Source organism: Notothenia rossii (genome assembly GCF_949606895.1).
Source record: "Notothenia rossii genome assembly, chromosome: 2".
In the NCBI taxonomy this organism is placed as follows: Eukaryota; Metazoa; Chordata; class Actinopteri; order Perciformes; family Nototheniidae; genus Notothenia; species Notothenia rossii.
Genome location: NC_136904.1, coordinates 74,632,458 through 74,656,484, shown reverse-complemented (window position 1 = coordinate 74,656,484; position 24,027 = coordinate 74,632,458). Strand labels below are relative to the sequence as shown.

The 24,027-nt window shown below is 45.6% G+C and overlaps 1 protein-coding gene across 2 annotated transcripts in view; it reads left to right on the top strand.

The window, feature by feature from the left end:
• ranbp2 (RAN binding protein 2) overlaps positions 1 to 24,027 on the top strand; it is a 45,885-nt gene that overhangs the window by 12,202 nt on the left and 9,656 nt on the right. The window contains exons 13-28 of one of the 2 annotated variants that reach the window (XM_079667232.1): positions 1,058 to 1,219; positions 1,474 to 1,611; positions 1,864 to 1,995; positions 2,075 to 2,302; positions 3,039 to 3,122; positions 3,466 to 3,607; positions 3,729 to 3,814; positions 3,899 to 8,375; positions 8,799 to 8,876; positions 9,688 to 9,864; positions 11,861 to 11,947; positions 12,140 to 12,315; positions 17,199 to 17,901; positions 20,647 to 20,736; positions 20,831 to 20,982; positions 21,078 to 21,351. In XM_079667232.1, coding sequence (XP_079523358.1) covers positions 1,058 to 1,219; positions 1,474 to 1,611; positions 1,864 to 1,995; positions 2,075 to 2,302; positions 3,039 to 3,122; positions 3,466 to 3,607; positions 3,729 to 3,814; positions 3,899 to 8,375; positions 8,799 to 8,876; positions 9,688 to 9,864; positions 11,861 to 11,947; positions 12,140 to 12,315; positions 17,199 to 17,901; positions 20,647 to 20,736; positions 20,831 to 20,982; positions 21,078 to 21,351 — 7,186 coding nt within the window. The remainder of the gene's footprint in view (positions 1 to 1,057; positions 1,220 to 1,473; positions 1,612 to 1,863; positions 1,996 to 2,074; positions 2,303 to 3,038; positions 3,123 to 3,465; positions 3,608 to 3,728; positions 3,815 to 3,898; positions 8,376 to 8,798; positions 8,877 to 9,687; positions 9,865 to 11,860; positions 11,948 to 12,139; positions 12,316 to 17,198; positions 17,902 to 20,646; positions 20,737 to 20,830; positions 20,983 to 21,077; positions 21,352 to 24,027) is intronic. The other variant, XM_079667233.1, reaches the window with a different exon arrangement.

Genomic DNA, 24,027 nt, shown 5'->3' with positions numbered 1-24,027 from the left:
TTTCAAATATTTGTATTGAGAAGAAGCATACAAGTGTAAGCAAGAGTACAGACTTCTTTGGGGTGGAAATCATGCTTCCCTTGTTCAACATACAGACAAACAGAACAGCCAACAAGAAATAATAAAGAAAACACATAGCATGACAGGAATAACATACTTAATGACATACATAGTCATAGTGGGAAAGAACATACTAAATAGTATATTTAATAAAAATAAATAAATACACTTAAAGGGTGCAAATGAGCCCAGACTACCCCCCCACCCTTCCCTCCCCAAGCAGTGCCACCCAAGCCATTAAAAAAAGGATTGTTTGTGCAGTGCATCTCAGCCGACCGTCCCCCTTTTTATAAATGAAACCATTGGACCCCACATCCTTTCAAATTCCCCCAGTCTATCTTTTAGGATATATCGAAATATTCCGAAAGCAGAGTAGGAAAATTAATGTGTAATCCCCCAAAATATACAGGTTTGATTTTGCAATACGAGTCTCATATCAGAATTCATGCAACTATAATGTCATTGACACTATCAGGGTTCTGCACTGGGGATAATCACTCACAAATTCCCTGGCTTCCTTCCACTGCACATACACTTATACCTAAACCATTACCACTGACTTCAGTGGCCTCAATGTTTGTATCCGTACGACAGCGTGTGACATCTTTTATTATTTTGCTGCATGAACATTATTATGGTTAAATGTCTTTATTTGAAACATTACTGAGATAGTGTGCTTGAACACGCTACAGATCAGCAGTGGGGGCCAGTTGTGGACACACACAGACATGCAGCAGAGCACTTTGAACGAAAAACTGCAGTCACACATGCCTCTCCACCTGCTCCTTTCTGTCACTGCCCCTACAACTGTTAATGTGATCCTGGTCCAAACAGCCACATGCGCTGATTCTCTGACTGTATGTCCATGTGTTTCATGGTGGAATTCTTTTAACAACCAAATAACTTACTTGTGTCCTTAATGCATGAAGCGTTTGTCTATGCTGCTTTAGTGAATGTGGCAGGCTCAACTTCTCTCCTTCTGTGTTTAATAACCCAGGGTGACGGAGTGAACTCGTACTACGACCAGAAGGAGTACATCGGCCGAAGTGTTCACTACTGGAAAGTTGTACATCCGCTGTTGGAAAAGATCAAAAACAGACGCAGCATACCAGAACCACTTGAGCCCCTCTTCAAGCACTTTTCCTCCAAAGATATTCAGGTTAACAAAATATTATTTTATCATTTGAAATGTTGTCCTCTCAAATCCTGAGGCAGTGTTGTCCTGAGCCTAAAGTTATGGCTTTTGGTCCTGCCATTTCTTACTTCTCATGTCCTGTTTTATGATAGCCTTTTATCTTTAGTGCCTTTATGAGTCCCTGCTATTATATATGATATCATTTATAAGTTAATGTTTGTAAAGTACCAGGTTGGCTTACACATGTTTTCCTGTGCATGTCCATGTTCCTTTTGCAGATTTCTTCTGTGAAGGGATACGAAGAGGAAGCCAAGGTTGCATTCGCGGCTCTTCTGGACATTGAAGGCAAAACGGAGGAGGCCATTGCTACCTTGGAAACCATCAACAACATGTCATCCATATGGCAGTTAGCACAGGTAATAATATGCTTCTATACATAACCAGGATACATTCCTCTTTCCCCGTCTGGGTGAAACAAGGGCTGTCTATGTTCAGTCATTGTTTTTCCATCAGTCCAAAATGATTGTTGTTTTTATACAAATGAACCGGCTTTATCCCTATTCTAATTATTGGCAGTCTACCCAATATGTGATCAAATTGGTTCATAAATAATATGGACACTTCTAACTGCTATTTGTTTCCTCCAATGTGCTGTGTTTCTTTGGCAGATCTACCAGCGACTTTCAGAAGAGGCCAGCAACGGGGTTGAAGAGACCCAGGACAGATGCATCACTTTCCTGAGGAAGTTTAGGACCTACCTGTCTAAGATCTACAACGCTAACGCAGATGACATTGAGAGGGTGAGTCTCATTTTTTTATTTTTGATGTCTTTAATGTGAACAACTCTTCAGCTGTGTAACCATTTCATACATGTCACAGCTGCCTGTCTCCATGGAGGAAGTTGTGGACCTCCTGAATGATGTGAACCAGCAGCTGGGTGAGAGTGCGGAGGGTATGGATGAAGAAGAGGAGGAGGAGGCAAGACGAAGAGGACCAGTCCATTCCAGCCCAGCTCACCCCCCAGAAACCTTGGCCACTATATCACACATTAAGTTTACCACTCCCTCACCGAACAAAAGCCTCATCTCTCCTTCAAAAAGACACCTGGTAAGTTCAGGTTATTGATCCAAGAAAATACTTAATGTATTTTTATATATTAAATGTCTCCTTAGGCGCGTTCACACCGGAGTACTTTTCCCACAATAGTTCATCAGAACTCAGATATATTTGCGTTCACACCAAAAAGCCCCCTGAACTAAATTAGTTCATCAGAACCTTTTTGACCCCCTGCTAGAGAGCAGGGACTTTCGTGGGAGAAAAAGGTTCCTATGTCTGATTGGCTGTGCGGAATGCAAACCACGCCCCGTAAAACTCCAAAAAGGTTTTGTGAAGCCGCCATTTTATTATCCTCGCATTAGCATTATTAGCATTAGCCCAGCGCACAAATGCAGAGAGACTAACTTATGGCAACACAAAATAAAACATGGGAGCAGTGGAGATGAGGAGGTGTCAGCGTTCTGGCGATTTACTCGGAAGGCTTCAGTAGAAACTGCTGGGAGTCCCAGCAGCTTCTACTGAAGCCAGTCCCCAACTCCGGGGACTTCCAAAGCCCAAAGCAGAAGAAGAAGAAGAAGTGACGTCAGCGGCTTCATTTGCCTAATCCTTCCCCAGGAACTCATTGCGGTGTGAACGCGATCTGCTTTAGTTCATCAGAACTAAAAGAGTTCTCATGAACTATTGTGGGAAAAGAACTTGGTGTGAACGCCCCTCTTGTTTTAATCATGGAGACAATTCAAATTACAAGTGAGTTTTTTTTCATAATTTCTTCCCCCTTTTAATTCAGATTTCCCCCAAGACACAACCTCATTGGGTGGAGGACCAGAAAAGTCTCCTCCAAATGCTGTGTCAGCAAGTTGAAGCCCTCAAGGTTAGGATAAGATATTACACTTAAGTTATTCCCCTTGGTATGGTTTGGCTGTTGTTGTACTACTGAATTTAGCTTAATGTAAATGATGGCGCTGATAAGAAATATGATAAAGTGTATTAAAAAAACGGGACAAGATTTGAATATCTTATGAAGGTCTCTAAAATACAAAGTTTTGAGTGAAGACCTACAGTTAAAGTTATCAAAAATTACAGGAACTACTTGATAGTTTTTAATGAATATAAAGTACTTGGTGTGTGATGCTTATATTCTTATTTTAGTCTGAGTTTATTTTCTGTAAAGAAGTTCAATTGGGTTAGTTCTCATTAAGCCCCTTGTTTTGTAGAATGAGGTTCATGATCTGAGACACAACTCGTCAGGGAACGCAGACTCCCCTCATCACAAAATGTATGGTGAGAGTTATGGGGCCGAGGGCCTGCAGGAGCCCTTCACCCCAGTCCAGTCCTACCACGGGGCCCCCCTAACAGGTCAGCACACTGCAACAATAAAAGATTGTCAACAATCCATGTATTTGTTTTTTTAAAGTACTGTTCAGAAATAATGTACACAATTAACAAGATATTTTTGTATTTCTATCTTTTTTTTAAGTTTCCACTACCACCCCCTACAACCAGTCTCCAGCTTCTAACTCTCAGTATCTCCTGCGCCCGGCAGCAAATGTAACCCCCACTAAGGTAATTATCACTGTTTAACTCTAGTCAACAGTAATACAGTTGTTTAGAGTATAAGGATGACAATATTTGTTATTGTCTTTACAGAGCCCAATGTATGGTATGAACCGTATGCCACCTCAGCAACATATGTATGCCTACCAGCAGCCTACTCATACTCCTCCACTCCAGACAGCCCCAGCCTGCATTTACCCTCCTCAAGAACCAGTCTTTGGTGCCCCTCTTCGCTTCGAATCACCACACACAAGCCTTCTTTCCCCATATAGTGAAGAATATTATGGGCAGAGTGTACCCCAGCCAACTACTAACCCTCCCCTTCCTGAACCTGGCTACTTCACCAAGCCAACTGTAGTACCTGTGCAGCCACCGAAGAGCATTGACGGGAAGCCTATGGACTTTGGGAAGCTGTCCTTCAGCCAGCAGGCCCCCGCTGAAGTCCCCAGAGTGCCTAGTTTTGGAGCAGCAGGTGCAATTCCCCTGTCAGTGTCCCCATCTGGTTTTAAATTCAACTCCAACTTCAAATCAAATGATGGAGACTTCACTTTCCCAGGTTCCCAGGCCAAGCACAGTGAAAGCCTGCTTGGTCTTCTTACATCAGAAATTCCCACCAAAACGGACACTGCCCCAGATAACCTTCCAGGCCAGGAGCAGCCCCCCAACCAAACAAGCCTCTTCACCTTCGGCAACAAAACTGTTTCCGGCTTCTCCTTTACTGATCCTGCACAAAGCACAGCCACTGGGAGTCTTTTTGCAAAGACGGAGCAGCCATTCAAATTTGGTGACGTTACCAAGCCAGTGTTTGGGGTTGCCATGCCGGCAGCAGAAGAGGAAAGAGCAGCAGAGAGTGACAATGACGGCACTCACGTTGAGGAGGATGAGGATGGTCCTCACTTTGAACCCATTGTACCCCTGCCTGATAAAGTGGATGTGAAGACGGGTGAGGAAGAGGAAGAGGAAATGTTTTGCAATAGAGCAAAGCTGTTTAGATTTGACACAGACACAAAAGAGTGGAAGGAGCGGGGCATCGGTAATGTTAAAATCCTAAATCACAGCTCTAAAGGAAAGGTCCGCCTCCTTATGAGAAGGGAACAGGTCCTGAAGATCTGTGCAAACCACTACATCAATGCTGATATGCTACTCAAACCAAATGCCGGCTCAGACAAATCCTGGGTGTGGAATGCCATCGATTATGCAGATGAAGAGCCTAAGACCGAACAGCTGGCCATCCGCTTTAAAACCACAGAAGAGGCATCCCTTTTCAAAGCCAAGTTTGAGGAAGCCCAGCAAGTTGTGCTCAATTCGACAGACAAACATGATCAACAGGAGAAGAAAGAGGAAAGAGTAAATGTTTCGTCATCACTGGCAGCCCAATTTTCTATTAAAGACGGGGAATGGGAGTGCAATGTTTGCTGTGTTAGAAATAAACCCACTGATATGCGATGTGCCGCTTGTCAAAGTGCTAATCCCAATTCTTCATCCAAACCAGACATTCAAGCTGCTGGTGAAACCAAAGCCAGTCCCTTTAGCTTCAAATTTGGGACTGATTCATCAAAATCCAGTAGTTCTGGCTCTACATTTACAGGGTTTGGTGCTTTTGGAGCGTCTGTCCCCTCCTCATTTACCTTTGGTACCAGCACCTCAAAACCTGCTGACACAGCAACTAATGCTTTCGGTGCTGGCTTTGGTGCTGGCTTTGGGGCTCAGTTTGGGGCTCAGTTTGGCAAGAAGCCCGGTCAGTGGGAATGCAATGTTTGCGAAGTAAGAAATGAGGCCTCGGCAGACAGTTGTGTTTCTTGTACGAGTCTTAAACCGAAAACGACTGCTATAGCACAAACGGCACCACCTGCAGATGCCCCCTCTGTATCTGCATTTGCCTCTGGGTTTGGCGCCAAGTTTAGCAAGAAGGTCGGTCAGTGGGACTGCATTGTTTGCGAAGTAAGAAATGAAACCACTGCTGACAAATGTGTGGCCTGTAGTACCCCAAACGCTGCTGCTAAATTAACAGAGGGGGCTCGAGTAGCCCCCAATCCGCCAGCAGTGTCAGGATTTGGGGCAGATGCGGCAAAAAAGGATGAGCTCTGGGACTGTGATTCCTGCCTGGTCAGAAATGATGAATCGGCTGCTGAATGCATTGCCTGCAATGCTCCACGTCCCACTTCCTCTCTAAAAGCCATGTTTGACAAGAAGGATGGGGAATGGGATTGTGACATTTGTCTGGTGAGAAACCATGCCTCTGCTAATAAATGTTTGGCATGTCAAACACCGAATCCCAAAGCTAAAAGCACAAGCAGCGCCTCTGCCTCCACGTTTAGCTTTTCGTTTGGAACTAAGAGTTCATCAAGCCAGCCTGCTGGAACTGGATTTACAATTCCTTTTGAAACTAGCAGCACTTTTCAGTTTGGGCAAAACAAAGAGAAAAGCTCAGCTGCCTCTTTTAAGTTTGAAGTTCCTCAGGCTGCACCTAGTAGCACTAGTGATTCAGGCTTTTCCTTCACAATGCCAGTTCCAGCCGGTGGGTTCAAGTTTGGCATTCAGGACTCTACAGCAGAAAATCCCTCTACTGATAATCAAACACCTCAATCAGGGTCGGCCTCCAGTTTTCTGAAAAGTATAGCTGAAAAGCACAAGGAACAAGAACATGTGTCTTCAACCTCAGTGGGCCAAACGGAGCAAGGTCAAAATCCATTAATTTCTGGAAATACCAATACATCCAGTTTTGCGGACTTGGCCAGCTCCACTGAAGGGGACTTCCGCTTTGGCCAGGCGGACCCAGACTTCCATGGTTTCACGAGGGCTGGTGAGCAGCTGTTCTCCACCCCCACCAAGACAGGTGCAAATAATGAGCTAGATGACGAAGGCATGTATAAAACAGAAGAAAATGACGACATCCAGTTTGAACCAGTGGTCCAGATGCCTGATACGGTGGACGTGGTAACGGGGGAGGAAGATGAACAGGTTCTTTATTCTCAGCGTCTCAAACTGTTCAGATTTGACTCGGACTCCAGTCAGTGGAAGGAGCGTGGCGTAGGGGTCCTTAAATTCTTGAAAAACAGCACTAATGGCAGGCTAAGGGTGCTGATGAGAAGAGAACAAGTTCTCAAGGTGTGCGCCAACCACTGGATCAACACCACCATGAATCTGAAGCCCCTGGCAGGCTCAGACAAAGCATGGATGTGGTTGGCCAGTGACTTCTCCGAAGGAGATGCTAAACTTGAACAGTTGGCTGCTAAGTTTAAAACCCCAGAGCTTGCATTGGAGTTCAAGGAGAAGTTTGAAGAGTGTCAGAGACTTCTCTTGGACATTCCTTTACAAACCCCCCACAAGCTCGTAGACACAGGCAGAACAGCACGCCTCATTCAGAAAGCAGAGGAAATGAAATCCGGTTTGAAAGACCTGAAGTTCTTTTTGACAGACGGGAAAACAAAGATCAAAGGCGAGGACAGCCAGGGAGACGTCACAACCTCCAGCAATGTCTCAAACCTTGCAATTAAGCCTCACGGTGAAACCACCGGCCCCACCTTAGAGTGGGATAACTACGACCTAAGAGAGGAGGCTTTAGAGGATACTGCCGACTCATCAGTCTATGCCTCTCCTCTTGCCAGTAGCCCCCCGAGGAAAAACCTTTTCTGCTTTGGAGAGTCAACCAGTGGCTTCAACTTCAGCTTCCAACCTGGCACCAGCCCCTCCAAGTCTCCTGCTAAGCTTAACCTGAGCAGAGCCTCAGTGGGTACTGATGACGAGCAGGACGTATCCCAGGAAGAGGAGAGGGACGGCCAGTACTTTGAACCTGTGGTCCCCTTGCCTGATTTGGTGGACGTTTCCACAGGGGAAGAAAATGAACAGGTGGTCTTCAGTCACAGGGCCAAACTGTATCGCTATGATAAGACACTGGGTCAGTGGAAGGAGAGGGGCATTGGAGACCTTAGGGTCTTGCAAAGTTATGACACCAAACGAGTGAGGTTGATAATGAGGAGAGACCAGGTACTTAAGATCTGCGCCAACCACCGGATCACATCCGCCATGAAGCTTGAACCCATGAAGGGCGCGGAGAAGGCCTGGGTCTGGAGTGCCATGGACTTTTCTGAAGCCGTAGAGGGAAGTATTGAACAGCTAGCTGTGAGATTCAAGCTGCAGGACACTGCAGACACATTCAAACGGGTATTTGATGAGGCCAAGGTCGCCGAAGAAAAAGAGGAACTCATGACTCAAGTGACAGAGAGCGATTCCATGCCGCAAGACGGCGAACCTACAGCATCTGTCCAGAGGGCTACATCTTTGTGTGGAAAGGCAGCCATCGCTGTTCTGGAAGAGACCACAAAGGAACGTACCGAGCTCCCCCCCGAAAGTAAGCCAATCATAGCTGGGCCTCCAACTCCAGTCAACGCTTCAAAGACAGTGGTGTCCCCCCCTAAGTTTGTCTTCGGCACTCAAAGCCTTCAGAAGATTTTTGGTTTTCCTAAATTTCCCTCTGAGGCTGAGGAATCTGCATCCGGTTCGAAAGCCAAAGATGGATGTTCTGCAAAGGCTTCACCAGCAGAACCAGCCTTCAAGATCCCAGAGAAAGGTAAAAATACTTCATATATTTGTCTGATTTTGTTTTTGAATGAGTATCACGACTGTTTTTGTTTATTTGCGTATACTCCATGGTCTTGTTTCATCAGCATCTCATTTGCTCCACCATCTTTTCAGTTGACCCAGTCAAGACCTTTTTCAAAAATGTCTAAGATAGAGTTGCATTTGAATCAGTGATTTCCCATTTAATCTCCATGTAGTCACTATATAACACTGTTTCATTATGTTATTTCATTATTTCTATACATTTTGAGTATGTTGCAAACCCTTGAAATCAAACACAATTCATTCAACACACACTCAAACACATATACAGTAGATATCACATTTTTATTTTTAACACTTTTAGCCATGTTCTTTATTAAACCAGCCTCACAATTAGTTTTTCTTCGCCCAACTACCCATCATCCTTCAGGGCTGGATTTTAGGCTTTTCAAAGATAACCCAATGGCTTTTTGGACCAGCACATCAACTACCCAATTTGAACCCCCAGGTACTCTAACTACTGCGGTGTGTGTTAACACTTCTCAGCTGTCACCTGGCTGGCCCTTATCACTAGACAGAAATAACTTGGATGCACGGAGTGAAAAGAAACCGCTAACGTGGTGCATGTCCGGTGTGTGGATGTGCAGTTTTTAACACGCAACAGTTCTTGCCATAATAAAATGTGTCTCACACAGGAGAGTTTAAATGTGCTAATTTATGTGCCATTTTATACACCACACACCACATTCACAGATGTAACTAAAGATGCTAAAATGGCTATGATGGTAAAGGTTAATGACAAGCAAGCATTTCCTTAATCAAGCTACAGTTTAGTGTAGCAACAGGAGACTCATCAGTAAACCTGAACGTCTTCTGAAAGGTGAGCTGGGGAGATTCCTCGGAGAATGTTTCCTCAGAGGGGAGCACACTATGCGAACGTCACAGGTGCCATTTTTAGAGAAGGATGTGTAGCAACAGCATGAAATGCAATTCCCTGTCTAGTCTGGCTTCTGCCGGCAATGCGCACCTCAGCAAAGGCTAATGAAAGTAAAAACTCAGGTGTTTTTGCTAATTAATGTTTCATGACCACGTGTCCTACAGTAAGTCGGTCAAATGAAAAAGCACTGAGACTTGTCCCACACATTAGTAAATCAAATGCATGTCGTTCATTTTTGCATTTGTGCATGATTTATTTGTGGTGTGTGTGTGGAACTAACACCTCTGGCTATGAAAGGAATGAAGAAGCTCCTTTTTAATATATGCACTTCGATCCCAGGCTGATTAACCTGTTCTGCTTCTTTTGTATCCGTCTGTCACAGGGCCCCCCCAGGAAGAAGGAGGTAGCGTTGGGTCGTACAAGGACTCGGAGGTGGAAGTTGTGTATGTCAGGGAACCAACTGCCGAACAGGCAGCTTTAGCCCAGGAACTCCTGCTGCCTCTCACCTTCTTCTGCTACCAGAATGAACCAGGCTACACCAGCGACGACCAAACTGATGGTAAATATATTTAGATAGTCGTCAATTCAGGAGATTAGTCGAATAATCATCGCACGTATATGATATATTATAAATATATATATATATATTTTTTTTTATCCCTCTGCACATTACACCCTCACCATGGAATGAAAGCTTTAATCTATTGTTTTCTAAGGTCAGAATGATTAGATATTAAAGGTCTTTAAATGTTGATACAAGGCTAGTCAAAGCACACCATTTATTTTTTTCTTCGACTAATGGACTAATGCTTTTTTGTCCGACTAACGTTTAGTTGACAAATTGGCAGCCCTAAACACATTTTATTATCGTTGTAACCTCATTTTGTGCATTTTTTAAAATAGTTTTCCGTCATTTAATTATCACCATGCACATCCTCTTAAAGGTCCCATGTCATGGCCATTTCTACTGATCATAATTCCATTGTGGAAAAAGGGGTCTTTTTTTATTATGGTCCTTGGTCTTGGAATGACCTTCAATCAAGCCTAAAACTGAGGGCACTTGTCTCAATAGCATGTTGTAAATTGAAGTTGTCTGAAGTCCTTACCACTAGCTGCTCTTGCAGTAATAAGTAGTGTACCTTTCTTAATGTCCTAATGTGCACAATGTAGTGACTGCTTTTTCTTCTTTTGTTTTCTTATTTATTTTCTCTGTACTTTATATGTTTGTGTTATGTGTAATGTTGCTGCCTTCTTGGCCAGGTCAGCATTGAAAATGAGATTTTATCTCAATGCTTTTATCTGGTTAAATAAAGGTTAAAATAAAATTGTTGAGGTATACTAAAATAGATTTATATTGTATAATTTTCCAAAATCACATTGGTTTCTCATACAGCATCTCTGTAAAGTATGTGTATTCACTCTCTGTCCTAAACGGCTTGTTGGAGCTCCTGCACCCCCTCCCTATGAGCCCAGTGAACGTCTGCGAGACACAGCCCGAAACCAGCCCGAACACACACACACACACACCCGCAGCCTGGCTGGGAGTTTGTGTGTGTATGCTCACACACAGCCTCGCCACGTCCCGCCATCTCAGGGAGGGGAAATCGGCGAAGCTGCAGCTGAGAAATAATTTAGTGTCTGTGTGAGGAAGTCCGCAGATTGGTCCATTTGGGTATGGGCACGTCACTGTACCCAGGAAGAAAACAATGGAAAAAGAGAAATCTCCAACGAGGCGTTTTGGAGCAGCATAGACAGGTCTTTTCTGTGCTACAGTGTGTACTTTGAGGGTTTGTGACTCTGCAGAACGTTTACATGCATAAAAAGCTTCATAACACACAAGGGGACGGGTAATAACCCAAAAAGCATGACATGGGGCCTTTAAAGTGCAAATTGCTTGTTGTCTGCATGATTGATGTGTATATCCCACATAACCATCCTGACATTTGAAATTAGGATCAATTGTTGTATTTAAACACATTTTCTTTTTAAGCAACAAAAGGTACCGTAATTTTCGGACTATAAGCCGCACCTGAATATAAGCCGCAGCAGCGGCATACCACTCTCGGTTCCACTTTTACTTTTGCGCGCTACCTGTCTCACTCTTTTCCGGCCTCCAGCTTTTCCTGCTGGAACCCGCCGCTTAAAGGTGGGTGTCCGCGGACCGGCCATAGAGCCCATAGAGTTAAAGGTGTTGGCCGTTAGCTGTAAAAATCCATAGATTAGCCGCACCGTTATATAAACCGCAGCGTCGAAAAATAGGGAAAAAGGCGCGGCTTATAGTCCGAAAATTACGGTAATCTCTTTTGACACGTGCATTTGGAATCTGATGATATCTTTCACCAAATGTGTAAATGTCTGTTAAACTGGTCGTCATCGTTCTGATAATCTGAATACTTTTATTCAGGGAAGTAGACAAAAAAATTTCTAAGATTCTTTCTTACTATATGGCCGAGGTATGTTAGAGTGAAGTGAGAACTGTGGGATCAACAACTCACATGATAGCAAATAAAAGTTATTTATGGAGAATATGCTTTGAATTTGTTTTGAATTTTCAGACGAGGACTTTGAGTCAGCAATTAAAGCCTTGAATGGAAAGCTCTACCTGGATCCTCCTGAGAGAAAGGCCGCAGCATGTGGTGATGGTATGTCTGTCACGCACTGTTTTATCCAATTACTGGCCCCTCACTTTTGGCTTTTTTCAAGCACAATGTTGGTTCAATACATCCTCAACTGACATCTTTAGGGCTTCGTTTCATAAATAATGATGTTTCCAATACACTAGTCACTACATGGCATGCTATACCTAGCCCTAAACCTGCGTGTCCTGTATGCAGAGTCAGACTGCCAGGTGGTGTGGGAGAAGAAGCCGACACCGGAGGAGGAGGAGAGGGCCAGGAGGTACCAGCTCCCCCCCAACTTCTTCTGCGGCCTGAGCACCACAGACAGTGACACGGACCTTGAGAAGCCTGAAGACTTCGACACAGAAGTCCGCAAGGCTCAACAAGACCTGGTAATGGACCTAACACTTATAAAGACTGCCATATTTATACGGACAATAATAATGCAAATTGGAATAAGCATGTAAGCAGACAGTACCTAAATTGTGTAAACAAGGGGTCAGCTGTCAAGTCTTAAAGCCCGGACACAGCAATCTGACGACAAAGAATTGACACAGACGGATGGGGCTTTCCCGAACCTGTGTCGAGGGCTGGAGTTAAATGAAATCTCAGATTTGCCTTCCTAATAGTTTGTTTGGGTCCCTCACTTCCGTTTCGCTTCTCATGCACTGATTCGCTAGCTGAACAGCCAATCAGAGTGATTTCTTTTGCCGACTGCCCGCCGATTGAACATGTTGAATCTGCGGTTTTTCGGCCGGAAAAGGCGTCGGCCCGGCTGAAAAGACCCAACGGTGCGGGACACACCAATCTGAGTAGGGCGTGTCGACGCTCATCGTCGGCCTGACGCCCACCAACGCCAATAATTGGCCTGGTGTGTCCGTGCCTTTAGTGGCACCTGTTTATACTGACAGATAAGTAAGCCATTCAGCATCAAATTATAAAAAAATACTTTTGCATATGTGAAAAGTACATTTATTCATTCTAGCAGTGTGTATTTGAGTTGAACCACTTACAGTTGATTTCTCAATGCATTATTTAGAGCAGGGATGGGCAACTTGGATGGTGGTGGGGGCCACATAATTGATGTACTGGCCACCAGGGGGCCACATATTCACTTGGAACTCTCACACAAATTCCATGTATTGTATGTAATTATTAACAAATATACTAAGTCTGACATCTTCATTGACATTTTACAAGCTTTCAGGGAACATCCTCTAATAGGCTCACTAAACAAATATCATTTCACTGAAATGTTATTTAATTTGTACAAGTGGCATGTTTGCATTGAACACGTTATTTAATAGTGGAATTAAACTATTTTAAACTATTGGAAAGCATGGAAAATGTGTGTGCATTGAGATGAACCATTAATATGACATAAACATGAAGTCCTGAACACTAACCCAGACATTAGTTGTCTAACTTGAGCCTTAGACACTTTTAGCCTGTCTCTGCTGACGCACAATAAGAGGAGTGTCAACACAGACACCTGTCAACCCGCACTCTGCTGTTCCTCAGCGCCGCTCCCCCTCCCTCCCGCTGAAATTATGAATGAAAAGTGCATAGTAATCATAGATAACACGGCAGGGTCCGTGACAGTTTGTTTTCATCTGATTTCAAATAAACAAAGTCTTGGTTTTTAGAATATTAAACTTGTTTTGCCAAATTCAGATGATAAATACAACTTTTAAGCTTGTACAGGCATAATTACAAGCGCTAACTTAAGGTCACAGTAGGCATAACAACAGCCGGTGTTTCTTGTGAGTGTTTCCCCGGGAAACAAACACAATACACACAAATGCCATCCATCCATCCATCTTCTCCCACTTATCCGTGGTCGGGTCGCGGAGGTAGCAGTTCCAGCAAAGAGCCCCAAACTTTCTTTTCCCTGCCCACATCAACCAGCTCTGACTGGGGGATCCCAAGGCGCTCCCAGGCCAGCGAAGAGATATAATCCCTCCACCTGGTCCTAGGTCTACCCCTTGGTCTCTTCCCAGCTGGACGTGCCTGGAACACCTCCCTAGGGAGGCGCCCAGGTGGCACCCTAGCGAGGTGCCCGAACCACCTCAACTGGCTCCTTTCGACGCGAAGGAGGAGCGGTTCAACTCCGAGTCCCTCCCAGATGACCGAACTTCTCACCTTATCCCTAAGGGAGACACCAGCCACCCTGCGGAGAAAACCCATCTCGGCCGCTTGTACCCGCGATCTCGTTCTTTCGGTCATGACCCATCGTTCATGACCATAGGTGAGGGTAGGAACGAAAATGGCCCGGTAGACAGAGAGCTCTGCCTTCTGGCTCAGCTCCCTTTTCGTCACAACGGTGCGGTAAAGCGACTGCAGTACCGCTCCCGCTGCTCCGATTCTCCGACCCATCTCACGCTCCATTGTTCCCTCACTCGAGAGCAAGACCCTGAGATACTTGAACTCCTTCACTTGGGGTAAGGACTCATTCCCTACTTGGAGTGGACAGTCCATCGGTTTCCTGCTGAGAACCATGGCCTCAGATTTGGAGGTGCTGATCCTCATCCCAGCCGCTTCACACTCGGTTGCGAACCGATCCAGTGAGTGCTGAAGGTCGCAGACCGATGAAGCCATCAGAACCACATCATCTGCAAAAAGCAGTGGTGCAATCCTTAGTCCACCGAACTGCAGACCCCCTCCCCCACGACTACGCCTCGAAATCCGATCCATGTATATTACAAACAGGATTGGTGACAAAGCGCAGCCCTGGCGGAGGCCAACCCTCACCTGAAATGGGTCCGACTTACTACCGAAGACCCGGACACAGCTCTCGCTTTGGGAGTACAGAGATTGGATGGCCCTGAGTAGAGACCCCCTCACCCCATACTCCCGCAGCACCTCCCACAGTGACTCCCTGGGAACTCAGTCATACGCCTTCTCTACAAAAGTCTATAAAACACATGTAGACTGGATAAGGGTACTCCCAAACCCCCTCCAGGATCCTTGCAAGAGTACAAATCTGATCCGTCGTTCCACGACCAGGACGGACTCCGCATTGTTCCTCCTCAATCTGAGGTTCGACAATCGGCCTGACCCTCCTTTCGAGTACCTTTATAGTAAACTTTCCCGGGGAGCCTGAGTAGTGTGATGCCTCTGTAATTGGCACACACCCTCTGATCCCCCTTTTTTAAAAAGGGGAACCACCACCCCGGTCTGCCACTCCTTCGGTACTGTTTCCGACTTCCACGCAACGTTGATGAGACGTGTCAACCATGACAGTCCCTCAACACCCAGAGCCTTCAGCATTTCTGGGCGGATCTCATCCGCCCCCGGGGCTTTGCCACTGTGAAGTTGTTTGACGACCTCAGTGACCTCCCCCCGGGAGATTATAGTCGATCCCCCGTCATACTCCAGCTCTGCCTCTAACATAGAGGGCGGAGCTGTCGGGTTCAGGAGTTCATCAAGGTGCTCCTTCCAACGCCCTAACACTCCATCAGTTGAGGTCAACAATGTCCCATCCTTACTCTACACAGCTTGGATGGTTCCCTGCTTCCCCCTCCTGAGGTGTCGGACAGTTTTCCAGAACAACTTTGGTGCCGCCCGAAAGTCCTTTTCCATGTCTTCTCCGAACTTCTCCCACACCCGCTGCTTTGCCTCGGCCTCGGCCACGGCTGAGGCTGCTGCCCTTCGGGCCTGTCGGTACCTTGCAACTGCCTCGGGAGTCCCCCGGGATAACAAATCCCTGAAGGCCTCCTTCTTCAGTCGGACGGCTTCCCTGACCACCGGTGTCCACCAGGAGGTTCGAGGGTTACCGCCCCTTGAGGCACCTAGGACCTTGAGACCACAGCTCCCCGCCGCGGCTTCGGCAATAGAGGCTTTGAACACTGACCACTCTGGTTCAATGTCCCCAACCTCCACAGGAATGCCCGAAAAGCTCCGCCGGAGGTGTGAGTTGAAGGCCTCTTGAACTTGGGCCTCCTCCAGACGTTCCCAGTTCACCCGAACTACAAGTTTGGGCTTACAAGGTCTATCCAGAGGCTTCCCCCGCCACTCGACCCAACTCACCACCAGATGGTGATCAGTTGACAACTCCACCCCTCTCTTTGCCCGAGTGTCCAAAACATACGGCCTCAGGTCCGATGATACGATAACAAAATCAATCATGGACCTTCTGCCTAGGGTGCTCTGGTACCACGTACACTTATGAGCATCCTTATGTTCGAACATGGTGTTTGTTATGGCCAATCCATGACTAGCACAGAAGTCCAGTAACAAACCACCACTCCGGTTCAGATCAGGGGGGCCGTTCCTCCCAATCACTCCCATCCAAGTGTTTCCATCATTGCCCACATGTGCGTTGAAGTCTCCCAGCAAGATCAAAGAGTCCCCTTCAGGAGCCCCATACAGGACTCTTTCCAGGGTCTCCAAGAAGGCTGTATACTCTGAACTGCTCTTGGGTGCATAAGCACACACAACAGTCAGAGTTTTCCCCCCCCATAACCCCCAGGCGTAGGGAGGCGACCCTCTCCCAGATCCCAGAGCCCAACCAGATCCAACTGGTAACGCTCCACCTCCCGTACAAGCTCGGACTCCTTCCCCGAGAGCTGACGTTCCATGTCCCCAAAGCCAGATTCTGCCGCCCGGGTCTGGTCCGTCGAGAACCTCTGCCTTCACTGCCACTCTTCTGGCTGCGCACCCGACCCCGTCGCTGTTTCCCGTAGGTGGTGGGCCCACGGGACGGAGAAGCGGAGGTGTTGCCCACGTTGCCTTTTCGGGCTGTGCCCGGCCGGGCTCCGTGGCAAGCCCGGCCACCAGACGCTCGCCGACGAGTCCTCCTTCTGGGCCTGACTCCAGAAGGGGACCCCGGGCTTCCTCCGGGCCGGGTATCCTCACTTCGTGTGTCGGCTTTCATGAGGTCTTGTGATCCAATCTTAGTCTGGCCCCTTGCCTGAGTCCAATTTGCCATGGGAGACCCTACCAGGAACACAAGGTTCCAGACAACACAGCCCCCAGGTTCATCAGGGCACACAAACCTCTCTACCACGGTAAGGTGCTGGTTCTTCAGAGAGGACAAAACACGTCACAAACGCGTCACAGATCATTTTGCGGTATTTGGCTGGCAAACTAAATCATCTACGCAGCTCGCGACGTAACTAGGAGTCTATTGGATGGTATCAGTACTACAAGTAAACTTTTTTTTTTTTTATTGTTTATAAATTAATCTGAGGGCTGCAAAAAGAGGAGGTGGGCTGCCATTGGCCCATCCCTGATTTAGAGAGTATTATTTAATTTGTTATTTGATTTGTTTCAGGGTGTCCTTTTAAACAAAGCTGAAAATGCCTCCAGCAGCCTTGCTGTGGAGGAGCCATCATCCAGCAGCCCTGCTGTGGAGGAGCCATCATCCAGCAGCCCTGCTGTGGAGGAGCCATCATCCAGCAGCCCTGCTGTGGAGGAGCCATCATCCAGCAGCCCTGCTGTGGATGAGCCATCATCCAGCAGCCCTGCTGTGGATGAGCCATCATCCAGCAGCCCTGCTGTGGAGGAGCCATCATCCAGCAGCCCTAATGTGGAGGAGCCATCATCCAGCAGCCCTAATGTGGAGGAGCCGTCATCCAGCAGCCCTGCTGTGGAGGAGCCGTCATCCAGCAGCCCCCCTGTGGAGGAGCCATCATCCAGCAGCCCCCCTGTAGAGGAGCCATCATCCAGCAGCCCCCCTGTAGAGGAGCCATCATCCAGCAGCCCTGCTGTCGAGGAACCAACGTCAGGCCCGACATTCAGCCGCACTGAAGCCACGGACAGCACTGAGGTTTCGAGCAGCACTGGGGTTTCGAGCAGCACTGAGGTTTCGAGCAGCTCTGGGGTTTCGAGCATCACGTTCACACCGGGGGAGCAAACAGAGCCTCAGACTGAAGCTCCCAGCAGCAGCTCTCCCATTGACCTGTCAACAAAGAAGAGCCCAGAGCCAGAGAGCAACCCCTGGGCTGCTGCATTCTCTGCTCCAACAGCTGCGTCAGGTACTGACCACTTCCTGCTCAACTGTGCTCCTGCTGTGTGTGTTCAGATGTTATTTCTGAGAAACAACCTTCTTACCAAAGTATCGAATATCTCGGTTAAAGGTCAACTATTATTAAAAATTCACTTTTTGATGTCTTTTATACCACCGGTGTGAAAGGAGACTCAAAAAGTGTCAAATAACCCCCACATCTCTAAAAACGGGGGTTTAACGGGGCTGATCCAGATTTGCTCTGGTCACGACGACATTACTAAAATGTGGCCTGGCTTTACATTGAACTCCTGGCAACATTCCGCACCAACCTATCGTCCCCTATCAGAAATGTCGCTGTATCAGAAACAATGCGTGACGTGTTTTTAATATGGTCTGTGTTTACATTAGCAAGTATCGCTATCACTGTGTAAAAAAGCAGGATATAAAAAAGTACTTTCCTTGTGGTAAACCCGCGAGAGAGAAAGAGTTTCCGTGGTTTAGAACATGATATGGCATTCACACTGCAGTACTTTTCCCACAAAGGTTCATGAGAACTCTTTAGTTCCCTGGGGGAGGATTTGGCAAATGAAGCCGCTGACGTCACTTCTTCTTCTTCTGCGTTTGGTTTACTGGCAGGCCGCAGACAACTTCACGGCTAATACTGCCACCCAAGGCCTGTACTACGAAGCTGGTTCAACCTAACCTGGATATGTTTGAGTTAGACGGTTGGCCTAATCCAAAACATACGCGCTCTCACTAAACGGTACTACGACACGGGTTATCAAGTGGATCGCTCAAGTCAGCCGTGTCCTATCTAGTTAGGTGCGCGTTCACATGAAAGGGGTGGTATTTGGAGCATTCGACTAATCACAAACATGGAGAAGCGTACTGACAGCGCAGCGTCATACTTCCTGAATGAAAAGTCAACTATATAATTAGAAAATATGAAGAAGTTAAACTTAAACATCCATGACTTAAACACTTTATCCAGGATAAAAGCCTGCAAGGTGAATACAGCTGGTAAAAGAAAAAGTGTTTGAATGCGTACATTAACAGGTTTATGATATCACACGAGTGGATCTGACTTTAATTACATTTGTCTTGAGTATGTGTTGCTTAAAATAATACTTCTGCATACAGTATGTGACACTGAGTGTTGCACGGCCAGATACGGCTCAGCCGACTCAGATAAGGAAATATATGATATATTATGATGTGATATGCCGTGGACTGTACTTAATGTTACTCTGATCCGGTTACTTAATGTTGTGGCAGATATTTAAGTAAGCTTTCTTAATGCTAAGGTTATAATAGTCAGATTGCTCTGAAGATGGGAGGTGATATTCTATTAATGTTCAGGTTCACACAATCTGTGATTTTTGCCGGCCGTCTTTCCTGCAATGGCAGCTTTTCTGTATTTCCTTTCTCCTGTAATATGACTTGATCGCTTTAAACTCCGCACACTGAGCTCTGATTGGTCAGCAGGCAGTGCTTTCACTGAGTTGAGCTCTTAGCCTGCAACCTCACCTGGTCCCGACCAGATTAGCCGCACAGCATAAGTTACCATGGAGATCTAGCCTGCTAAAAAGAGAACCAGCTTCGTAGGACCGGAAACCCCGAGTTTTCCCTGAAGTTAGCCGGCTAAGCGAAAATCCTGTTTCGTAGTATACCCCCCTGGAGTCCCCGGAGTTGGGGACTGGCTTCAGTAGAAGCTGCTGGGAGTCCCAGCAGCTTCTACTGAAGCCTTCTGAGTAAATCGCCAGAACGCCGACACCTCCTCATCTCCACCGCTCCCATGTTTTCTTTTGTGTTGCCATAAGTTAGTCTCTCTGCGTTTGTGCGCTGGGCTAATGCTAATAATGTTAATGCGAGGATAATAAAATGTCGGCTTCACAAAACCTTTTTGGAGTTTTACGGGGTGTGGTTTGCATTCCGCCCAGCCAATCAGACATAGGAACCTTTTTCTCCCACGAAAGTAGCTGCTCTCTAGCAGGGGGTCAAAAAGGTTCTGATTAACTAATTTTAGTTCTGGCTCTTTTTGGTGTGAACTCGACATTTCGGAACTAAAGTGGGAAAAGTACTGCGGTGTGAACGCGCCTTTTGTCTTCACAGAGGAGAGCTCATGCATGCTCCAAAGGGGCGTGGCCAGCAGCAGCTCGGCAACATTTAAAGGGCCAGACCCAGAACCAGCCCTTTATTAACAGGGCTGAAATAGAGGGGTATGAAACAGGACTAGAATGGGTGATCTGTTTGGTATTTGTTGGAGGGGGGTAAACAGTTAGGGTTCGAGGGGTCGGCCAAAATCTTCCCTGCCCACCTCAGGGCATATTCTTGTTATTGTTTTTTTGCAAAGCTATTAGTTTCAGCTCATGGCCAACATTTTAAACTGCTTCTTTTTTGTTTCTTCTTTCTTTTACAATAACCCTGCCTCCTAGTCTAAGTGTATTTTCACAGCAGTAATCGTGATATTTTTTACTTTTTACACAGGTCACCTTGATTTACTGGTGTCTTTATCTGTTCTGTGATATCTTGAATAAATGAAGCTTTTATACTTTTTTAAGGTATTAAGGATTTGTAATTATTATTACATTGTAGTACTTTTAAGTTGAGGATCAGAATAGTTATTTCAACACGATGAAAATCATCAGATTGAATGCATTGCTGTATCATCAGATGACTTTACACAGTGTGTGTTGTTGTGTCCATCACGCTGCTGGCTGTATTCCTGAATATAATGCAGTATTTGATGATAACTTTTTGCCGCCCTCCACAGACTCCTCCGGCTTTGGCTTTGTGACATTGGGAGGTTCCTCTTTTGCTGATTTGGCCCAAACCACAGACGGGTTTGCATTTGGAGGTCAAGGTGAGCTTCTACATTTTCTCAAGTCTTTTTGACAACCGACTGTCTTAGCAACAACGTCTTATTTCACCACCATCTATTGGTTTCATTTATGAAGACTCCAACTTCTCATGGGCAAACGCTGGGGCGACGGTATTCAGGGCGGGCATGAGCTCTGTGCCAAAAAATGACAACGGTGAGGAAGGCAGTGATGAAGAGTACGCTAATAATGGGGACATTCACTTTGAGCCAATCGTGTCACTACCAGAGGTACGTTAAACTGAGCTGTCACACTGTAGCTTTCCATTTTCCACATTAATTGAAGTGATGCGTTCAGGATAACTCCTCGTCTCTGCGCCTCTCAGGTGGAGACCAAGTCTGGAGAGGAGGATGAGGAGATCCTGTTCAAGGAGCGCGCCAAGCTGTACCGATGGGACCGCGACCTCGGCCAGTGGAAGGAGCGTGGCGTCGGCGACCTGAAGATCCTCTACCACCCGAGCAAACGTTTCTACCGGATTCTGATGAGGAGAGAGCAGGTGCTGAGGGTGTGTGCCAACCACACCATCATACCAGCCATGGAACTCAAACCCATGAACGCCTCGGCCAACGCGCTGATCTGGACCGCCACCGACTACTCAGGTACTGAAGGAGGGTTGATGCAGAGTCTACATTTGTCCTTAACCTGTTAAGCCCGAGAGGACCCTAATCCGCGTCCTGTGGGTAGTTTGTTCATGAAACTGTTTCTCAGGGCTTTTTAATATTTAAAAACCAATCGAACCATTTTTACCGAGCCCTGAGAGAAAAAAATGCTGACTCACTTAGCACATAACTCAAGGTAAAAATACCCTTGTTACTTATCGTAACTGCACATACAAGTTATCAGATTAAAGCTGATAGGTATAAGTATCATCACTGGGCGATCAGAACTCGCGACAGGGGAAGGAAACACAGACATCACAACACGTAGCTTTACGGAGCATTCACGGGATATCGTCTCACCTTAGCTGTTATTCTGATCTAAAGTCGTGTTCAATGGCATTAAAACGATAAAAGATGTTGCTGAAGGTTAATCCAATGTGTCTGTCACTTTGAACAATTATTGATAATTCATCATTCCATTTTTATGTAAAAAACAGAAATTTCATATTAGCTGCTAATGATAGCCACCAGAGTGTATAGCAGCTTCCGGTTCCGGTGCATTCTGGCTGCGCATCACTCATTCACCAATGGATAATGTTTAGATGGATTTTTATCATTCATCAAACTCGAAGGGGGCCAGAGATATGGAAAATGACCCCAGAAGTGTTTTTTTTTGCTAAATCTCTAAAAAGGTCAAATGTCACTTGTTTTGCATCAATCTTGATACAGGGTACTTATTGTATGTTATAGTTTGGATTCCTAAAGCTTTTAGTCTACTATCCCATCATTCAAGGGTGGTTTTCACTATAAGTATTCTTTTTTTTAAAATTTTGGACAGACACAATAATTTACATTTTTCTTTTACTTTGTTCTTAGGGCTGGGCGATATGGTCTCTAAATGATATCGCGATATTTACTGACTATATCGCGATTTACGATATATATCGCGATATTCTGAAATGTCCTCTAAAAAACCCCCTGATGTTTACAGTCACGCCAGTATGATGATTCTAGTAGTCCCTGCAACATATGTCTGCATTAAAAAAAATCGACTAATAATGAAGAAAATTAACACATTTGTTGCAATAGTAATTTATGCACTAACTACATTACTACTTGTACTACAACATTTGAATCATCAGTTCTTCCTCATTTTCCTCAATTGTTCATATTTGGTTTATGAAAATAATGATATTGTGGTCATTGTTCAAAAATGTCTGCTATTATTATGAGTAGTATTATTATTATTATTATTAGTATAATGCGCTTTCTGTCTTCCTGTCATTATCAGGAGTTAGACATGTAATGGCTATGTATTAGATTAGATTATAACCTTCATTCTCCTAAACTGCTGGGACATTTCCCTATAGCCAATACCTTTTATATTTTCTACTCTTCACTTGTCAGCATAGGTCGGCATTGATGTACAGAGCTGACAGAAGACCTTGTTTATATTGGCATCATATTGAGAGGTGCAGTGACGCGTCCTAAAACCAGGAAGTAAGCTGCTGGTTCCCTCGACAAAAAAGCAATGGGATTTCTCCATAGGGTTTTGGAAAATAGCTGGAAATAAGGTCTGTGGAAAACAAACCTGTTTGATAAATGCACGTTTTTTTCAGCCGGATAATCTCCACATGTCTACCCTACTTTTATAATTTTCGAATCATAAATCTAATCGATAGATTATAAAAGGGTTTTAGGACGCGTCGCTGCACCACTAGAAGCCAACTCCATCGATGAAGCTGGCTGAAACTTTCTCTCCCTCTTCTTCTCATGCTACCTGTCACTCTCTTTTAACTCCTCCGGTGACTTTCTTTTATTTGAAGATAGTTTTTTGCCCGGCGCTCACGGGCAAACGGGAGCCTGCTCGCGCTGGCTCTGCAGCAAACAGCTGCTGCGGAGCCAGCGCGAGCAGGCTCCCGTTTGCCTTTCACCCAACAACGACAACCGCCTCACGAAACGCTATGTTGTAGCGTTAATAAACTAAACAATTTAACAACATTGCTTGTCAAAGTACCTATACCACAGGACAATTTAATTTTTTTAAGCAATATTTTTAGTGGCCCGAGCGGGCAAGTGGAAAGTGCGTTATGCTGGCCCGGGGTGTCTAAATAGTGCTTCCGAGCCAGCGGACCATTTATAATGTCGAGCCCTGCTCTCTGTCACTGTGCATGTGTGTAATGTTTGTCTGCAAGTTAGACTGGGCCTGCGTGTGTGACTGTGTCTATGAGGAGAAAGGAAAGCTCATTTTGGCCGCGGCGGGAAATTGATTTGACAACATAATACTCGATGTTCACGATGTGGTCATTTACGACATCGCATGGAGTGCAATCCACGATGTATCGTGTAAACTCGATATATCGCCCAGCCCTATGTTCAATCTGAATTTACTTTAAAATAAAAAAAATCTATATTGATTCTGACTTTTCTACATCCAACTCACAGGTTTATCATTGCTTTGAGAAAAAAGATGATTAATTTACCCCTTTTTAGAAGGGAAGATATGGTCATTTGTTCTGGGAATGTCATTTTCAAGCCTGAGACCTGAAAAATAGGCTCAGGGCTTAACAGGTTAAAGGGGACCTATCATGCAAAATGCACTTTTTGATGTCTTTTATACAGAACTATGTGTCCCCGGTAGTGTTGTCACGATACCAACATTTTGGTTTCGATACC